General features: G+C 35.5%; 2 protein-coding genes across 5 annotated transcripts in view; one reads left to right on the forward strand and one right to left on the reverse strand.

The window, feature by feature from the left end:
- LOC150095947 (transmembrane protein 242) overlaps positions 1-18,925 on the reverse strand; it is a 94,194-nt gene that overhangs the window by 32,326 nt on the left and 42,943 nt on the right. The window contains exon 2 of the mRNA XM_090408863.1: positions 15,124-15,224. Within this exon, the coding sequence (XP_090264989.1) occupies positions 15,124-15,224 (101 nt within the window). The remainder of the gene's footprint in view (positions 1-15,123; positions 15,225-18,925) is intronic.
- LOC150095948 (palmitoyltransferase ZDHHC14-like) overlaps positions 1-18,925 on the forward strand; it is a 291,158-nt gene that overhangs the window by 11,235 nt on the left and 260,998 nt on the right. Inside the window, exon 2 of one of the 4 annotated variants that reach the window (XM_090408859.1) lies at positions 10,422-10,500. The exons of 2 other annotated variants lie outside the window; for them this stretch is intronic. The gene's annotated coding sequence lies outside the window, so the exon portion shown is untranslated. Of the gene's footprint in view, positions 1-10,398; positions 10,501-18,925 lie in introns of those variants that run through there. One more of the 4 variants, XM_090408858.1, reaches the window with a different exon arrangement.

An 18,925-nucleotide genomic window follows, 5' to 3' on the forward strand; every position in this document is an offset into this window, starting at 1 on the left:
TATTGTTTCGCTTACTCACTGTAGCGTAATACATGCTATGTTGTGCTCTGAAAGTGCTTATTTGAAATTCAGTGAAATATAAAGGGGTGCTTGAGGGTCAAAGCTATATAACTGAGAGGAGGACTCCACATAGCCCTCAAAGGAATGAGGAGAACCGACTAGGTCTAATGACCTGATGTCCAATCTTCACCTTCTCGTGATGCACCCTGTTAGGTATCTACCTAGATATGCAATGGATGAGGATAGGCTGGCAATTTGGCATTTAGCCAAACAAATTGTATTCTTATTGGCTTAAACCAAAATTTCAAATGATGGAACAATATAACAGATTTTCATGCCAGCTGGGCATCGCTCTGTTAAACAAGGTCCCAGTTGTTTTCGCCAAGGAACCAGGGCAAGCAGCGAAAGTCAGCTACTGGAACAAATCCTAAAACTTACCCCAACTCAACATGAATACAGTTCAAGATCGGTTCTATCAATATAAGAAGCCTGAATGGCAAAGAAATGGAGCTAGCTGAGGAATTGGATAAGTACCAGATCGACATAATAGGGGTGACTGAAACAAAAAAGACCAAAACTGGTGAGATCTTTTTGAGCAATAAATACAAAATGTTATATTCAGGCAATCACAATCAAGGAAAAGAAGGAGTAGCCATAGTATTCAACACTAAATATGAGGCTAATCATCTTGAATGGCAGGCAGTCTCAAGTAGACTGATGTGGACAAATATGACAATGGGGAACTGGACAATGAGACTTATTTGTGCCTATGGTCCCACACAAGGTTCTACTAAAGTAGAGGTGGAGGAATTTTTTGAGGCTTTAGAGAAAGCAACTGACACAATGAAAAAGGAAAAGTTGGTCCTTGTTGGGGATCTAAATAGCAGAGTAGGAAATGATTGTCAGACATACAAAAATATTTTGGGAAAATTTGGAGAAAAGAACAAAGCTAGTAATAATAACAACAAATACTTGTTGGATTTCTGCTCAGGACATGGACTGGATATTACTAACACCAGGCTCCAACATAAAAATGTGCACAAATTCACATGGAGAGAAGAGGCAAGGAATAAGAAAAGTCTCATTGACTATGTTATTGTTGATAGTAATGTTTTCCCACTGGTGCAGGACACCAGAGTGTACAGAGGATTTGAAATTGGAAGTGATCACCATTTCGTCTTCAGCAGGATAAAATTGAATTTCAAAAGAAGAGCATGTAAGAAAGTTTTAAAGAGAATAAAAGTTGAGCAGCTCTCAGATGTGAACTGTAGACTAAAATACACAATATTATTCAATAAAAAATGAAAGAGTTTGAGAGCAGGAACCAAACTTTGGAGATTCAGTGGCAAGCCCTGAAGAAAACAGTGATTTATTCAGCCAGAGAGGCATGTGGTGAGGTTTTGTGCAAGGATAGAAAAATCAGAACTTCATAGTGGACACAGGAAGTTATAGAGGCAGTGAAGGAAAAGAAGAAAGCATATCAAAAGTTCCTGGCAAATATGTCAGCTTGTGCTCTTAGAGAATACAGGGACAAATGTAAGAAAGCTAAACACTGTGTAAAATTGCTAAACAATAATCATGGGAGGACTTTGACAGAGCATAGAAAATAAATATCAAGAAGATAGCACGATATTCTGGAGGTTGTTGAAGAAGCTCAGAAATAAAGGAAACACTGCTATAAAAGGAATTAGATATGATAAAGGTGACATGAAAACAGCAGAAAAAGATATCCTTGAAATATGGAGTAATTACTTTGAAAAACTGCTAAATGAAACAATATGAGCAAAATAACAAACAAACAATAAAATGAGCAGTTATGACAACACAGTGGTAAAAAACACTGTCCAGGCATTCAGTCAGGAATACATATCTACTTGAAGTAGAAAAAGCCTTCCAAAGCCTGAAATGGGAAAGGCAGCAGGAGTAGATGATATTCAACCAGAAATGCTCAAGTATAGAGGTATAAAAGTCTTACAGTGGCTGCACTGTATAGTTCAGAAGACCTGGACACAGGAACGAATTCAAGATGTTTGGAGTAGAGCTCTCATAGTACCCATATATAAAAAGGGAAATAAAACTGAATGTGAGAACTACAGAGACATTTCATTACTGAGTGTTCCTGGTAAGATATATGCAATTATACTTGAGCAATGGTTAAGAAGGATTGTGGGAGAGAAGCTTGGTGAAGAACAAGCTGGATTCAGGCAATATAGAGGCTGTCAGGATCAGATTTTCACTTTACGACAGATAGTTGAGAAATCATGGGAATATAATAAAGATCTGTATTTAAGTTTTGTAGATCTGGGAAAGGCATATGACAAGGTGCCAAGAGAGAAGCTGTTTGAAATGCTACAGTTATATTGGTGTTAATGGGGCATTATATCAAGCAATACTTAGTCTTTATTTGAGTTCTAAGTCAGCAGTTAGAATTGAAGGAAGTACAGGAAGATGGTTTAATGTTAAATCTGGTGTCAGACAAGGATGTACATTATCCCTTCTGTTATTCATTATCTATATGGATCACATTATGAAAGAAAGTGGTATTAATTGGAGGTGTTAATCTCAGCTTTTTGCGTTATGCGGATGATGTTATACTTCTAAATAAATCCGCTACAAGTCTGCAAGATTCCACAACTAAATTGAATAACTGTTGTAATAGATATGGTATGAAGGTCAGCAATAAAAAGACAAAGACAATAAAATTAGACAGAAACATTAAAAATATCAACTGCATTTTGAATGGAGAACTTACAGAACAAGTAAAACATTTCAGCTACTTAGGCACGATTTTTAGTGAAAATGGTAAGTTAAATATGGAAATAGACAATAGAATCAGTAAAGCTGGTATGGTGGGAAGTCAATTGAATAAATTCATATGGAGTAAGAGAGAAATTAGCCAAAACACTAAATTTAGCTGTATACAGGACAGTGTTTAAACCAATTTTAACTTATGGATCTGAGAGCTGGGTTAGAAGTAAAACACTTGACCAAAGACTAGAGACTGCTGATATGAGAGTTCTGAGAAAGATTAGGGGCATGAACAGATTCCATCAATGGCAATATCATATTAAAAACAAGGATATTAGGAAAGAACTTGATATTGTCAGCATCCAGGAATGCGTTAACAGAGCTAAACTCAGGTGGTATGGTCACTTAAATAGAATGGGAGAGGAAAGATTAGCAAAACAAGTGCTTTCTGCCAGGTTGGCAGGAAAAAGACCCAGAGCAAGATATGGGCAGACTGATACTGTAAAAAAGTGCCTTAGAAGACAGAAATATAAGACCTGATAATATTGGAGTCTTGACATTTAACAGACTGATTTGGAGGAAAATTGTAGATAGGAAGTTAGTAATGATGTAAATTTTTCATGTAGTACTATCATATTCTGTATACCTCTTGAGGGTATATATCAGGAATATGATGATGATGATGACGATAAACATTTTTTTATAAAATAGTTCATTTGGTGTTTTTAATACTGATAAAAATAAGTTATGAATAACTTTCAACACCTAAGCTTGTCTATTAGACTGTACTAGAGATTCATGACCTTTTGTGGGTTTGAGATCACATAAAAAATGCTCGAATCTAAAAAGAAAAGAGCATTATTACAAAACGTGGCTAAACAATAAAAGATTTATTATTTTGAAACACTATTTTCTCATCACCATTCAAAATACCGCAATACTCTGTTATGACATTAGCAATACTCATACCAAATTTGTTACAGCATTTTTTCAATTTTAATTAAGAGTTTTAAAGTAGGATTATTTAGGAGTATACATTATCATCCCTAAATATTACTTAGCCCTAGCTTCATAATGTAATCTACATGAATGATGAAATTACTGTGGAGATAGCATGCATGCTTCCTTAAATACATCAAATTGCCTTCCCTCCTTCCTAATATATTTGTGATATAAACCATAAGAAACTCCCACCTCATCATATATTTCGAGAATGGTCAATTACCTGTCATTTTTCATTGTCTGCATACACTTCTGCCTGCCAAAGATTCTTCATTACTAAAATAAACTTTAAGTTTGCCAAATTTTATTTCATTATTTAAAAATAAGAACTCTATGGTGGACACAAGAAGTTAAAGAAGCAGTCCTGGAAAAGAAGAAAGCATACCAAAAGTTCCTAGCAAATAAATCAGCAGATTCCATAAAAGAATACAGAGAAAAATGTAAGAGAGCTAAATAGCTAAATAAAACTCATGGGGAAGACTTTGGTAAGAATACAGAAAATAAACAACAGGAAGATGAGAAACTGTTCTGGAGGCTATTGAAAAAGTTTATTGAAATCCAGACTTTGAAAGACTTAAACAAACCAAACAGTGACAGAACTGTACTAGAAAATTTTCAAGAGAAATGCAAAGAGGAGTGCATATCAATATTTGAGATAGAACAAGCCATCAAAAACATGAAATATGGAAAGGTAGCTGGAGTAGATGATATTCAACCAGAAATGCTTAAGTACGTACACCCACAGATATGAGACCCTTCGACACTTCTGCGCATGTCAGAAGAAGGAGAATTCATTCCGATAATAGGGTAATCAACCCGTTTTGTGGGACGAGTTGTTTATTATTACACGTTGGAAAATTAATTTATCTTTTATGAACATTATAGTTTTTAAAGTGGTAACTATTTTTGCTTGTATGACAGTTGGAAAATTTTATGTATAAAGCACATGATTTTGCGTGTTGGTGACCAATTCATACATCAGCTTATTTCTTTTTCCCCTTCAACATGAATTGACTCTTCTTGGCAAGTTGCCAGACTAGGGTCTTGGATCTGCTGTAAACGTGTTTTTTTTTTTTTTTTTTTTGGTAATTACATTTGAATGTCTATTTGAAAAGGGAATAATGAAGAAGGTAATATAATATTTTTACTTTTGATTAATATTTGGCTTTTTTAAATATAAGATGTGACATAATCAGGAAATGACAACAAACTTGACAAAGTTGTAAATATTTCAAAATGGAGTGGACAATGATATTTTCACTGGAAAAACAAATACTAGTATCAAAATTTAGTTTAACTACATAGTTTTACTAGAATTCGAAGCTAAAAATTCACTTTTGCTGTTTAGTACTTTGTGGGCCCTCCTCTTGCCTTTATTACAATTTGGCACCAGCAGGACATTGACCCTACAATTTGGCACTAGCAGAACCATGATCAATGCATGGTTCCATACCCTTATAATGGCTTCTTGTAGCTACCAAAGTATTTTCGGCTTCTTGTTGTGTATTTTAGTCTCCATTTGGTACTGCAAATTCTCAATCCGGTTGGGATCTGAATAGGGCAGTGTCATCCTGAAATATGAAGTTCATCGTTACAGTAAAGTGGTCTCTTGATAGTAGGCAGCAATTCTTCTAAAAGTTTCTGGTACACTTTTGCATTCACTGAACCTTTTGTGAAATACAAACAACCAACACCATGATAAGAAATGCAACCAAAGTTCATTTGACTGGCTGATAATTTGATGGTACCACACAGTCAGGGTTGAATTTTTTTTTCTCCGATTGTCTTCAAGCTGTCTGTCTGCTGTCAGCAACTTGCGGGTTAAACTTTCTCTCATCAGAAAAAAATTACTCTTTTCCACTGATCAGGGATCCATCTGGCACTCTACGCACCAATTTAACCAAGCCAATCTCATTAACAAGGGCTTCTTTTTAAGATATCTGATTATCAGTCTCTATTGAATTAGTCTTCTCCTGACAGAGCTACAGAGCTTGCCACAACTCCCGTTTGTTCTTCACAGTCCCGTTTCAGCTCATTTCAGGTAGAGCCACTTTAGAACTTGATTTTGGCATGGTGTAGATGGCTTTCTTTCTGTCCCACTTCCTTTCAGCAAGTCCTGTTTCCTTCACTTTCCAGAGCAGCCATACCACAATACATTGACTACAGGACACCCATTTAGTTATTTCATAAGAGGAATAGACTTTTCTATTCAAAACTTGAATCACATTTTTTCTGCAAGATGTTAACTGCATGAAACTAGCAATAGTGATCTCAGCACGAAACTGCGAAAACTAGCTCTTGCTGTCTATTTATAGCATAAAACATTCTGACACAATAACAGCAACTATTACATTATACACTGACACCATACCTGTAGCATTTTGAATAGCTTCTCTCTTGGCACCTTGTCATATGCTTTTTCCAGAACTACAAAACCTTTTCTAGATCTGGAAAAGATCTACTTGATTTCTCAACTATCTGTCATAAAGAAAATCTGATCTTGACAGCCTCTATTTGGCCTGAATCCACCTTGTTCTTCAAAAAGCTTATCTTCCACAATCCTTCTCAATTGTTTCTCAAATATACTGGTATAAATTTTACCAGGAACACTCAGTAGAGAAATACTTCTGTAATTCTCACATTGTTTTATCATCATCATCAAATTCCTCCCATGTACCTTCAAGGGGCATACAGGATATGATAGTACCATATGAAAAATTTACATCATTACTAACTTCCTATCCACAATTTTTCTCCAAATCAGTCTGTTACTTGTCAAGACTCCAACAATATCAGATCTTATATTTCTATCATCTAAGGCACTTTTTACTGTATCAATCCACCTATATTTTGGTCTTCCTCTGGGTCGTTTTATTGCCAACCTGGCAGAGAACACTTGTTTTGCTAATCTTTCCTCTCCCATTCTGTTTAACATTGTCTAATTACCCTTTTTATATATGGGTACTCTGAGAGCTCTACTCCAATCTGAAATCAACTGGAATTCTTCCCTCTGTCTAGGCCTTCTGAACTATGCAGTGCAGCCACTGTAAAACTTTTATACCACCATACTTCAGCATTTCTGGTCGAATATCATCTACTCCTGCTGCCTTTCTGCATTTCAAGCCTTTGATGGCTTTTTCTACTTCAAGTATGGATGTGTATTCCTGACTGCATGCCTGGTCAGTGTTTTTTTACCACTGTGCTGTCATCACTGCTTGTTTCATTTAGCAGTTTTTCAAAGTAATTACTCCACTCTTCAAGGATATCTTTTTTTCTCCAGTTTTCATATTGTCATGATGTTGTTCTCTTGATGTTCGAATCTGCCATCTTGTTAAAAGTCACTTTCATAAAATAAAGGAAAACTAATTGTAAATTGATCGCTGATCTAAGGGTAGAGAAATTTCTATTATACTGTGCCACTCTATCCTTGGATAAGTCTATATGAAATAGTAGGATCAATTCAAAATTAGTTAGCAGTCTTTTCATTCATTCAGGCCGAAGTATTTATTTTCTCTCCTTGGGATTCCCGCTAGATTCGAATTTTTGTGAATGGTGCAGTAAAAAAGAATTTCAGGCAAATACAACAGTTAGGTTAACAAATAAAGCATTTAATATAGGTCATATAACACTTACATAAATTTTACTTCTAATTTTAAACAATAGAAATAAGTCAAACATTAAGTCAAGTCAATTACATTAGCACAATCTTCCAAGTCTTCACATACACCTTCTTAGCTTTTGGGTTATAAAGTTTTTACACTTAAATGAATATAATAGAACATCCAATCTAATTAGTTTTCACACATTTTTCAGTCATGCTATAAGTTCAAAATATTACAGGATCTAATAGCTGAAAATATCTTTCAAACAATTCCTATCTCCAACTCTCAATCACGAAGAGTTTCCACAGTTAAAGTTAATAATACACTATGATAGACCTTACCGGAAATGGTTCCTAGAACATCTATTATGTTGTGAGCAAACTTCTGGAATTTACTTATCACACTTAAAGAATAAAAAACACATCTACAAAACTTATCTGCAGTTATACTTAAAGCACTATCAATTACGCTTCAGAATTCTTGACATCAATTACGGGGCACTTCAACTATCCTTATTACCACTCATAAATTAATTAAAACACTGTGAAGTTCTCTTTAGGGCAAATCGGAAATAAGCTGCAATACTAGACCAGCTGGGTTTATTCAGAATTCTTCCTTGACCGTTCAGCTTTTTATTTTATCCGTTTGTAGCTTTAATTTCCCTTCTATTATTACTGCTGATTTCACTTTCAGCAGTAATAATAGAAATTTCAGCAGTAATAACTATAAAATTCGTTACGTTCTTGCTCACTTATAAAAATTATCCACTTAACTCCTACCCTTAAGAACCTTTTATTTACTTCTACTTCTTTAGTTTATCACCTTACTTACTTTCACTTCCCTGTTTCCGTCCCAACTCCTTACTTTCTATATATATATTTTTTTATTCTCTCTTTAGCCCATGCTCTGTTCCACTCGGGTCGTTTATTTCACGCGTCTCCATGACAACAGACCAACATAAACATTCTCGCCAATGTTAGACAAGGCTATACTACTACATTGAGTCATTACATACCGTTAAGCTTTATACACAAATAGGAATAATTAGAATATTTGATTTTCAATAAATGCGTAGTTAATATTGCAAATACAAGTTTTTATAATATTGACATAACAATAAATAGAATAGCTTAATAATATTTAATACAGAATCTTATTACCATTAACACATTTCTTTGATTAAATAATTAAATATTTGATATAATTAAGGTAGTTATATGATATTAAATTATAATTTACGTTATTTACATTAAATAATATTTACAAACGCAGCCTTTGTGATGGAAAATCATGTTGGATTCTGAATCAAATAACATTTATTCTATTTTCTACATAATTAGAATCCAACAATATCACCTTTATCATCTCTAATTCCTTTTACAGCACTCTTTTTTCCATTTCTGAGCTTCTTCAACAACCTCCAGAATATCTTGCCAACTTCTTCATATTTATTTTCTATGTTCTTACCAAAGTCTTCCCATGACTTTTGTTTAGCTATTTTTACACAGTCTTTAGCCTTCTTACATTTGTCTCTGTATTCTCTATGAGCACAAGCTGACTTATTTGCAAGGAACTTTGGATACGCTTTCTTCTTTTCCTTCACTGCCTCTTTAACTTCCTGTGTCCACCATAGAGTTCTGATTTTTTTTAATCTTTGCAGACAACCTCACCATATGCTTCTCTGGCTGAATCAATCAATGTTTTCTTCAGAGCTTGCCACTGAATCTCCAAGGTTGGGTTCCTGTTCAGAAACACTTTCATTTTTTCTTGAATAATATTTGTATATTTTAGTCTACAGTTCACATCTGAGAGCTGCTCAACTTTTATTCACTTTAAAATTTTCATACATGTTCTTCTTTTCAATATGAAATTCAATTTTATCCAGCTCAAGATTAAATGGCGATCACTTCCAATTTCAAATCCTCTGTATACTTTAGTATCCTGCACCAGAGAGATGCAGGATACTAAAGTATACAGAAAGGTGGAGGATACTTTAGTATCCTGCATCATTATCAACAATAACATAGTCAATGAGCCTTTTCTTATTCCTTGCCTCTTCTCACTATGTGAATTTGTGCACATTTTTATGTTGTAACATTGTGTTAGTAATAACCAGTCCATGTCCTGAGAAGAAATCCAACAGGTATTTGCCATTATTATTAGCTTTGCTCTTTTCTCCAAATTTTACCAAAACATTTATGTATGTCTGACAATCATTTTGTACTCTGCTATTTAGATCCCCAACAAGGACCAACTTTTCCTTTTTCAATGTGTCAGTTGCTTTCTCTAAAGCCTCAAAAAATTCCTCCACTTTTACTTAATAGAACCTTCTGTTGGACCATAGGCACAAATAAGTCTCATTGTCTAGTTCCCATTCTGATATTTGTCCACATCACTCTACTTGAAATTGCCTGCCATTCAAGAAGATTAGCCTTATATTTATTATTATTATTTGACACCTCCAGGGAGTCAAGAGACTCATCGAGGGAGAGTGTGCCAACAGCATCGAATGATTGATCCCCTACCAACTAACCTGCTTAAACTTGCTTAACTTGTTGCGTGAGCCATTAGTAGCAGAGGCTCTACCAATTGACCAACGTTTGCTGGCTTTAGTGTTGAATACTATGGCTACTCCTTTTTTTTTCCTTGATTGTTATTGCCTGAATATAACATTTTGTATTTATTGCTCAGAAAGTTCTCACCAGTTTTTGTACTTTCATTTCAGTCACCCCTATTATATCGATCTGGTACTTATCCATTTTCTCAACTAGCTCCAATTCTTTGCTATTCAGGCTTCTTATGTTGATAGTACCAATCATGAACTCTGGTGATATTGAGTTGGGATGTGTTTTAAGATTTGATAGGAGAACTAATAATAATGTAAACTTAATCATGTAGTGCTACAAGCACTACATGATTAAGTCATAGTAGCCTGAACATTCCTTGAGGATACATATCAGGAACTTGATTATGTTGATGATGATGGTTTATATGTTACTGATGTCTTCTTCTTCTATGCCCGCTTTATAACTATTTTTGGTTATAGGCCTCCCCATTTATCTCCAACAGCCTTCCTGATGCCAACATTCATCTTCACATCTCTCTAGTCATCCAGAGACATTCATCATTCTTCATATGGATACCAAAGGTAGTTGTAATCTTATCATTGATTGATAGGGACTTGTAGACACAAGAATTTATAATAATTTAATAACGCAAATATTTCAATCTGAAACTATCAGATTATCATCAGTGTAGAAGCAATTCAAAAACTGAAGCAACAATAATGGATTGTTATTCCCTTCCAACAATACAAGCCACATGCTAAAGAGACACCACATGACCAGCTTAAGTGATAATATCTTCTACCTAAATGCCAATCTTCTTAATTTAGTTTAAGACATCTCAGAGAATCTCTTATCCAATCTTGCAATGGATATAAACCAACACACTTGTGCAAGTTTGATTTCCTTATATATAAATAAAAAACAGCCACTGTAAGAACAATTAGGTAGTCAGCATATCTGGCCATCATCTCACGTCCACAGACACTTTAGTACCTGCCAAAGGACTAATGATTTTGCTATAGTGCCTGAAAACATTCTGTATCTAAATTTCCTTCATAACACTAAGAGAAATTTGTTTACCCTCTCAAGTAATGATGCTAATAAATTATCTTTAAATTTCTTCAAGGCTGGTATGGCCATGTTTAAACTCGGCAGCCCATTTCTTAATTGTCAAAAATGAAGGAGAAGAGTGCCCATAAACTTTTATGAACTTCGAATGAATTTCTTTTGGCATTAAACCTTCTTTTACAATGAATTTTATAATCATACAATACTCAATTTTATCCATTTTAAGGGATACAGACAACACTTTTGCTTCAGACAGCTGTATAAAACAAACTACTTGAGAGAATGACTTGTAATTTCACATGGATGCTTATGACAGATGTACCAACTTAGAAAAAAAATCTTGCCAATAGTGTTGCCATCTATGGTTGAGGCCGAGAACTTTTCAGACCACCCTCGTATTATCAATAATACAACCAACATCTCTGCTTGTTACATTGACATCATTTTAAGTATGAGCAATTGTTCAAAAAGAGTGCAGAAGCACTTTTACATCATCTTAAATATGGCTGACTGCCTATCCAATGCAAACACTTGGGAGAATTTCATCCTGATAAACTGCAAACAGTATTAACTCACCCATTTAAAAAATATGTTTGTTTCATTTTTAATTTTATCTATTTGTTTTAAGTTATGGATCTGAGAGTTGCATTAGAAATAAAGCACTTGATCAAAGGCTATAGACAACATATATGAGACTTCTAAGAAAAATTACAGGAGTGAGTAGTTATATCAATATCAATGACAAAATCATATTAAAAATGAAGATATTAGAAAGGAACTTGATATTGTCAGAATTCAAGAATGTGTGAGAAGAGCTAATCTAAGGTGGTATGGACACTTAAACAGAATGGGTGAGGAAAGGTTAGCAAAACAGGATGCAGGAAAAGAAAAAAGACCCAAAGGAAGACTAAAATCTACTCGGATCGATTCATTCAGAAGTGCCTCAGAAGCACGAAATGTTAGATATGACAATATTGGAAGGCTAACAAGCTAATTTGGAGGAAAATTGTTTGTTGATAAGAGATTGATAATAATGTAAACTCAATCATATAGCATTGTCATAGTAGCTTGAACACCCCCCTTGAGGGTACATATCAGGAAATAGATGATGATGATTATTATTTGTATTTTATTGAAGTTATTTTATTTATTTAATTACTGTCTTGTCATATGATGTCTCTCTAGCATATGGCTTGCATTGTAATCATTACTTTTGCTTTGCCTTTTGCACTAATGATGATATCTGTTATATTCAGATTGAAATATCGATCATGCTTGATATTGTGTTTATATTAATCTTTTGCTATGTCATTAATGCCATAAAAACTTATGTAATGTTCTCTGCCTTATCTATGGTGTGGAGTGATTTCAATTGACTAAAGGTCTTATATAAATCATTTTGTTTGCATTTGCATCTGAGACATCTACCTTGAGAAAGTGTTCTTCAGTGACAAACTTGGAAGTGCAGAGTCAGAGAAACTAGAGTGTTTGAGGAGGGGATGCAGGCATCCTAGAGGTGAGTGAGCGGGAAAGTGATTACATGAAGTATAGCTTCCCAGAATCTTAACTTTAGTGGGATAATTAACATGAGTTGTGAGATGAAGGGAACACTGCATTTATGTATACTATTGCCAGAAATAATTGAAATAAGAGGGAGATGTTTTTAGCATTGATCCTTGGTCGAATTTTATAGGCATTACTGAGACTTGGTTGGCATAGAATGATACAGTCACAGAGTTAAGATGAAAGAGGCATAGATTTTAAGAAAGGGCTGAGGAAACAGGATTCAGAGATGGACTTGAGAATAACAGCAGAAGAACTGAAGCCAAAAGCAAAAGGAATTTAACAGAAAAGAAATGTACAGGGCAGTGATTTGAGGCTATCTGATGAGAGAGAGAGAGAGGCTAGTGGGTACAAGGGAGAATGGTACTGACAAATTAGCAAAATGAGTGCAGGACAAGTGATTATTATTATGGAGAGCTTCAACTATGCAGACATAGACTGAAGGAGGAATGGTTATAAGGAGAGAAGGCAATGGAATTTACATAGCTACTAAAAAATAATTACCAGTGACAGCATGTAATGGAGGGGGACTCAAGGTTTGACAGTGCTAGATCTGGTGACAGCATCACAGAGCTTAGCAGTAACCAAGGTAGTCCCACTGTCTCCAATTGAGGGAGCACTTATGTGTTCTTGACTTGGAAGATTGCAGAATTTTCAGTTATGAAGGGATATATGTGGAATTATAAAGCAGGGGTGACAATCTGAGAAGCCAGCTTGGAGTACCAAGGCATAACAATTTGGAGTGGAAGAATGTTAGCCATGCATGGAATATTATCAAGGGATGCTTAAAAAAAGCAGTATCAACATATATATGAGTTAAAAGGATCAGGTAGGAGTTAGATGGATGAGGAGCATCATTAAGTAGAAATTGTAGAAAAAGAAAAGTCTTAAGAGTATATAAAGAGACAGGTGATCAGCAAGCCATAGTAATAAAGGTCAAAGCTAATTTATGGGAGCTAGATTGTGAACTCAAAGGAAATCCCAAAGAATTATTTGCTATGTGGCAAGTAAAAGAAAAATAGCTACAGAAGGATGACCGTAATGAATGCTGATGATAGGGAAGTAACAGAAGCAAACAAAATAGTTATTGAGTGATCATTTTGCAAGGATATACCATCCAGGCAGAAATACTGATGCCAGATGTGGCATTGACTGATGTGAGAATAAAGGTAGATGAATTGGAGGAACTTCAATACTGCAGAACTTCAATGCAAATACATCCATGAGATGGGATATCATCCCATGTATTACAAGAACGGACAAGGGAATTTGTTTAATTTAAATCTCAGTTCTGACAAGGTGCCAAGGGAATGGAAAGAGGACAGAATAGTTCTACTGCATAAAGGATTCAAGACAGAGTTAGCAAATTACAGGTCAATCAGTATATCAGTTGGAGTTGAAGTTTAGAAGGAATGTTGCAAAGGTGGCCAAAGCAGCACTTCAGGTTGTTGAAGACACACAAGGAGGAATAGGGATGTTATTACTCCCATTAATCCACATCCAGACTATTTGCACAGATTTGGTTCCCTGGATTCCATGGGGATGAGATAGTGGTGGAGAGGATCTAGAGGAAAGTGACCAAGATTATGCCAAGTCTATGGAATGCTTCCGATGAAAAATGCCACAATCTTGGTCAACACTTCAAAGATGGTCGCAAATCTTCAAAAACTAGTTAATAGGCAAAAAAGAGAGGGACATGATAGAAATATATTATATTAAAGGGGTTTATAAGATTGATATAAAAGACTTTTCCAGTACATGACAGGAAGGGAGAAAGCAAAGTGGTGAGCAAGGGTATTAGGACTTGATTTTTTGTTTGAAATATCATGAATGGATGAAATGGGTTGTCAGAGGTGGTTGTGAGCACTTGAATGAGTTTAAGTATTGTGTGAACAATGGGTTACAGTGGGCCTCCCATAATGAGTCTTGGAGTTATTCGAGAAAATAATAATTCTTTATTCTTTCTTAATCCTCCTCTTCTACCTTTTATGGTGTCAAGGTAAGTATTCTTGCAACCGCAACCATCTTGAGGATAAGGTGGTTAGCCCTATTCCTCCCGATGTGTGTCCTATGTCTGTAGATGCATGTGTTCACGAGGTCGAGTTGCCTGTTCTGGGGGATGAAAAACCCAAGTTTCCAAGTGGAAAAAAACCCTTACCTCCATATGAGACCAGCTAACTCACCTTTCTTTGAAAGAGACCAGATAAAGGTTCCTCACATTACTGATAGGAATCAAACTTAGGTCTTTCCGACTAAAGGGTTTCGTCTATACCGACTGAGCTACAGAGGCTCGAAAATAATAATAATTATTATTATTATTAATATTCAATATAGTGTGCACCTACAAAAATTTCCACTGGTGCATTTCTGCATATTAATTTATTCTTATCCTATTATAATTTTATTTATGTCATATAGGTGTACATATAGGTATCTGTCACTCCAGCAGGAACAAAGACCTCTTATATGACACAGTAGATTTTTAACACCAATATGCACTATAATTAAGGATTACTGTATTTCTTTCTTGCTATTCTGTTAAATTATAAAAATATTAGAACATTAGAACTTACTTTAGTGAACATGGAGGGATCCCTCTTCTTGGCCATTGCTAATGCCATTCCAAATCCAAACAGCAGTGACATGCCTGTAATTCCAGACAAAAACATTGCTCCTAAAGAAAAAAGAGAGAGAGAAGAGACTGTCATGTGTTCTCAAGAAATGGATCTAAACATTATAATATAATCATATTGTGACATGAGATGTAATCTAATATTATAATATAATTTAAAAATTCCATGAAAATCATCACCTACAGCAGTGTTTTCCAAAGTGTGATGCATGTATCCCCTGGAAGTATGCAAAAAAAAGGTCTTCAAAAACAACATTTTTTTTGCTATATTGTCACAGATAAGTGCACTATTCTACAATTAATTTTTCAATAACTAAAAAATATAAACAAAATTTTAAACAAAACATGACTTGCATGTATCAACTGACCTCTGCTAGGGCCATATCCAATTGATCATGTTCATGTTCCAACCACGTGGTCTGAACTATGTGCATTAAAAGTTTGAATTCATATACTTCAAACCATACAGACGGAACTCTCCACTAAATTTTGGAATATTTCTATGTTAAATTCTAACAGTCCTAAGTGACTGTTTCACAGTCTCTGCATATATCTCAGGGTTTTCTGCTTTTGTGAACCACAAAACAAAAAAAGTAAACCATTTTCTTCCCAACAAACAATTTCATTTCTCTCATTAACCTTTTTTTTATTATTAAAAATTTCAATTTCATAATTTTTGTATCTACTGTATATATACCGTGTAGCCATAAAATAACTTTCCCTCTTTGGAGGCATCTGTAGCTAAAACCAATAAACGGAATGAGACCAAATTTTATATTGAGACTTTTGAAGGCATGGGGAGATGATTTCCACGAAAAAAAGATTTAGTACCAAAAGTCGCTGATAGGGAAAATTTTGGCACTGGAAGAGCTGAAAACAAGCAGATAATTACATTAAAGGCAGATAAAATGGAATAATAACATTTCGACAGTGTAAGCGACAGCTACATCACTCATTCCAGCTGGATATGTGGCGAATTACGATGATGATAATAATAATAATAATTAAACTAAAACAACAACTTGCGAGAGACACAGAAATTAATGTAGTGATTGAACTCACATGTAATAATGCTTTGTTCAACAGAATCAGGGTATCCTGGACCACATACATGATTTTCAATGTGCTGACCTGTCTTGTGTACAACAAATTGCATCCAGTGTGCGACATGCTCTACAGCTGAGCGTAAGGAGTTGGACTGGATTTGTTCATAACAGCCTGATTTATGTTCTCTTTCAAGACATGCAAGTTAGGAATGCCACAAACATACACAATGGATTTCAAATACCCCCACAGCCAAAAGTCACATGGAGTGATGTCTGGGGATTGAGGCGGCCATGCCGTCGGAAAGAACTGACTGATAATCCTCTCATCACTGAAATGCTGGCGTAAAAGGCACTGTACTGAACGTTCAATGTGTGGCCATGCTCCATCCTACATAAAAATTATGGAATCCAAACATTGTCTTTGCTGCAATGCAGGAATGACAAAATTTTCCAGCATTTGTCAATAAATCTCTCCAGTAATGGAGCAGGTTACAGGACCTGTAGGGGTAATACGCTCAAAAAAGTGTGGTCCTATTATGAAATCAGCTGTGAAGCCACACCACACGGTTACTTTTGGAGAATGCAGTGGTACTTGCTAGATTGCTTGGGGATGTTCAGATGCCCAAATTCTGCAGTTGGTGTTGACCGACCCATTCAGATAAAAATGAGCCTCATCACCCTACAATATTCTCCAAGGTCATTGTTGACCTCCATTCAGGCAAGAAACGTTAGCACAAAGGTCATGCGCTTATCATAATCTGTGGTAGTTAATGCTTGCACATGACTGAACTTATACGGATAGAAGTGAAGCATTTTCCGTAAGGTTTTCAAGACTGTACCATAAGCCATATCAAGTTGGCGAGCTATGGCACGAGCACTTGGACTAGTACTGGTCCCTGTGTTGTTGAACACCGCAGTAGGACCATCTGTTACTGTCTCTTCTTGCACTGCTTTCCATGCTCTGCCAGACTAACTCCTAGTGATCCAGTTTCTTTAAACTTCTTAATCATAGCTTTCAGTGCTAGAGCTGACATAGGACCTGTACGCAGGTTATGAAGCCTTCTAAATTTCTGAAGGGCTGCTACGGCATTACACTGTTTAAGGTTAAACAACTTAACAAGTAAAGCACACTGAGACAAGGTAGGACGCATATTGAGCACAATTCATCAGTTATTCGAATAACTGCCTGAATGTTCCCAATCCCTTTTTAAATAGAATTGGTGGCGTTGCTATCACGTATGCACAGTAAAATTTGCATAATCCTTTTTACCTGCATTTTACTGCAAACATTTAGCTGCTTTCGGCTCCACCAGTGCCAAAATTTCCCCTAGCGGCGACTTTTGGTACTAAATCTTTTTTTTTGAGGAAATCACCTCCATGCCTTCAAAAGTCTCAATATAAAATTTAGTCTCATTCTGTTTATAGGTTTTAGCTACAGATGCCTCCAAAGAGGGAAAGTTATTTTATGGCCACCTGGTACATTGCATGGAAAAGTCATGTGGACACTCCCATGGACCAGGTGCATTGTGCCATCTACATATAGTTCACCCACCGATTAGAGATCCTTCAACACTTCTGCGCATGTCGGAAAAAGGAGAATCCATTCCCATAATAGGGTAATCAGTCCGTATTGTGGGATGAGTTGTTTATTATTACAGGTCAAAAAATTAACTTCTCTTTTATGATTATTGTAGTTAACTATGTTACATGTATAACAGTTGGAAAATTTTGCCTATAAAGCACGTGATTTCGCGTGTTGGCAACCAATTCGTACGTCCTTCATTTCTTTCTCCCCTTCAGCATGAGTCGACTATTCTTGGCAAGACGCCAAGCAGAGACCTACAAACGGTGGGCGAACTATACCAGCTACAAACACATGACATGTAATAAGTTGTGTTTGTGGCTGGTATAAATTGGAGGAATATTATGCTCCCAAGTCAGTGCAACTGTGTCTAGGTGAAATGGCTGCAAGAAGGGAACTGATGGGGTTTGAAAGAGAAGCTGTGATAGGAAGTGTGATTGAAATCTGATTATCAGAATGATGAATTACAGGTAACCCTTGTATAACGCGGATATTAAGTTCCATAGGAATGGTGTGTTATATAAATCGCATTATGCGAGACTCAGATCACATACAAAAAAGTAGGGTTATGTTCTGAAATAGTTTTTTTTTTTTTTTAAATTATATAAACGACATATCCAACAAAAATATATTTTTATTTAATTCAGGTAATTCAGGTAAGAAAAGAAAACATATCAACTATGACACAAATACATAGTATAAAATTATAAAAATTACAAATTTGTAATTAAGCTTAATGCACTTATGGGGTTTGAAAGAGAAGCTGTGATAGGATAGGATACAATGCTGCATGCGTGTCTGTTCGGCAAATTATTGACAATAATCAATGATACCATACTGAGACGGAAGTACAGGGAGTCAACTGCAAGTGCTACCTATCACACATACACCAAACATGACTGTAGGGTGCTATGAAGAATAATATGTAAAAATCGCCATTCATCAGCTGACACATTGAATGTGGAGTTCCGGGCATCAACTAGAACCCGAATCTGCACAAAAAAAAAATTCAGAAACTAGGCTCACAACATGGATTTCCATTTCCACTGGAATAGGGAAGCCACACATTACCTGAATGAACATGCAGCATCACATTCAATGGTCAAAGAGAGGAT

Source organism: Typopeltis vanoorti, chromosome 19 (assembly GCF_054136105.1).
Source record: "Typopeltis vanoorti isolate ZY-2024b chromosome 19, IOZ_Tvanoo_1.0, whole genome shotgun sequence".
Taxonomy (NCBI): Eukaryota; Metazoa; Arthropoda; class Arachnida; order Uropygi; family Thelyphonidae; genus Typopeltis; species Typopeltis vanoorti.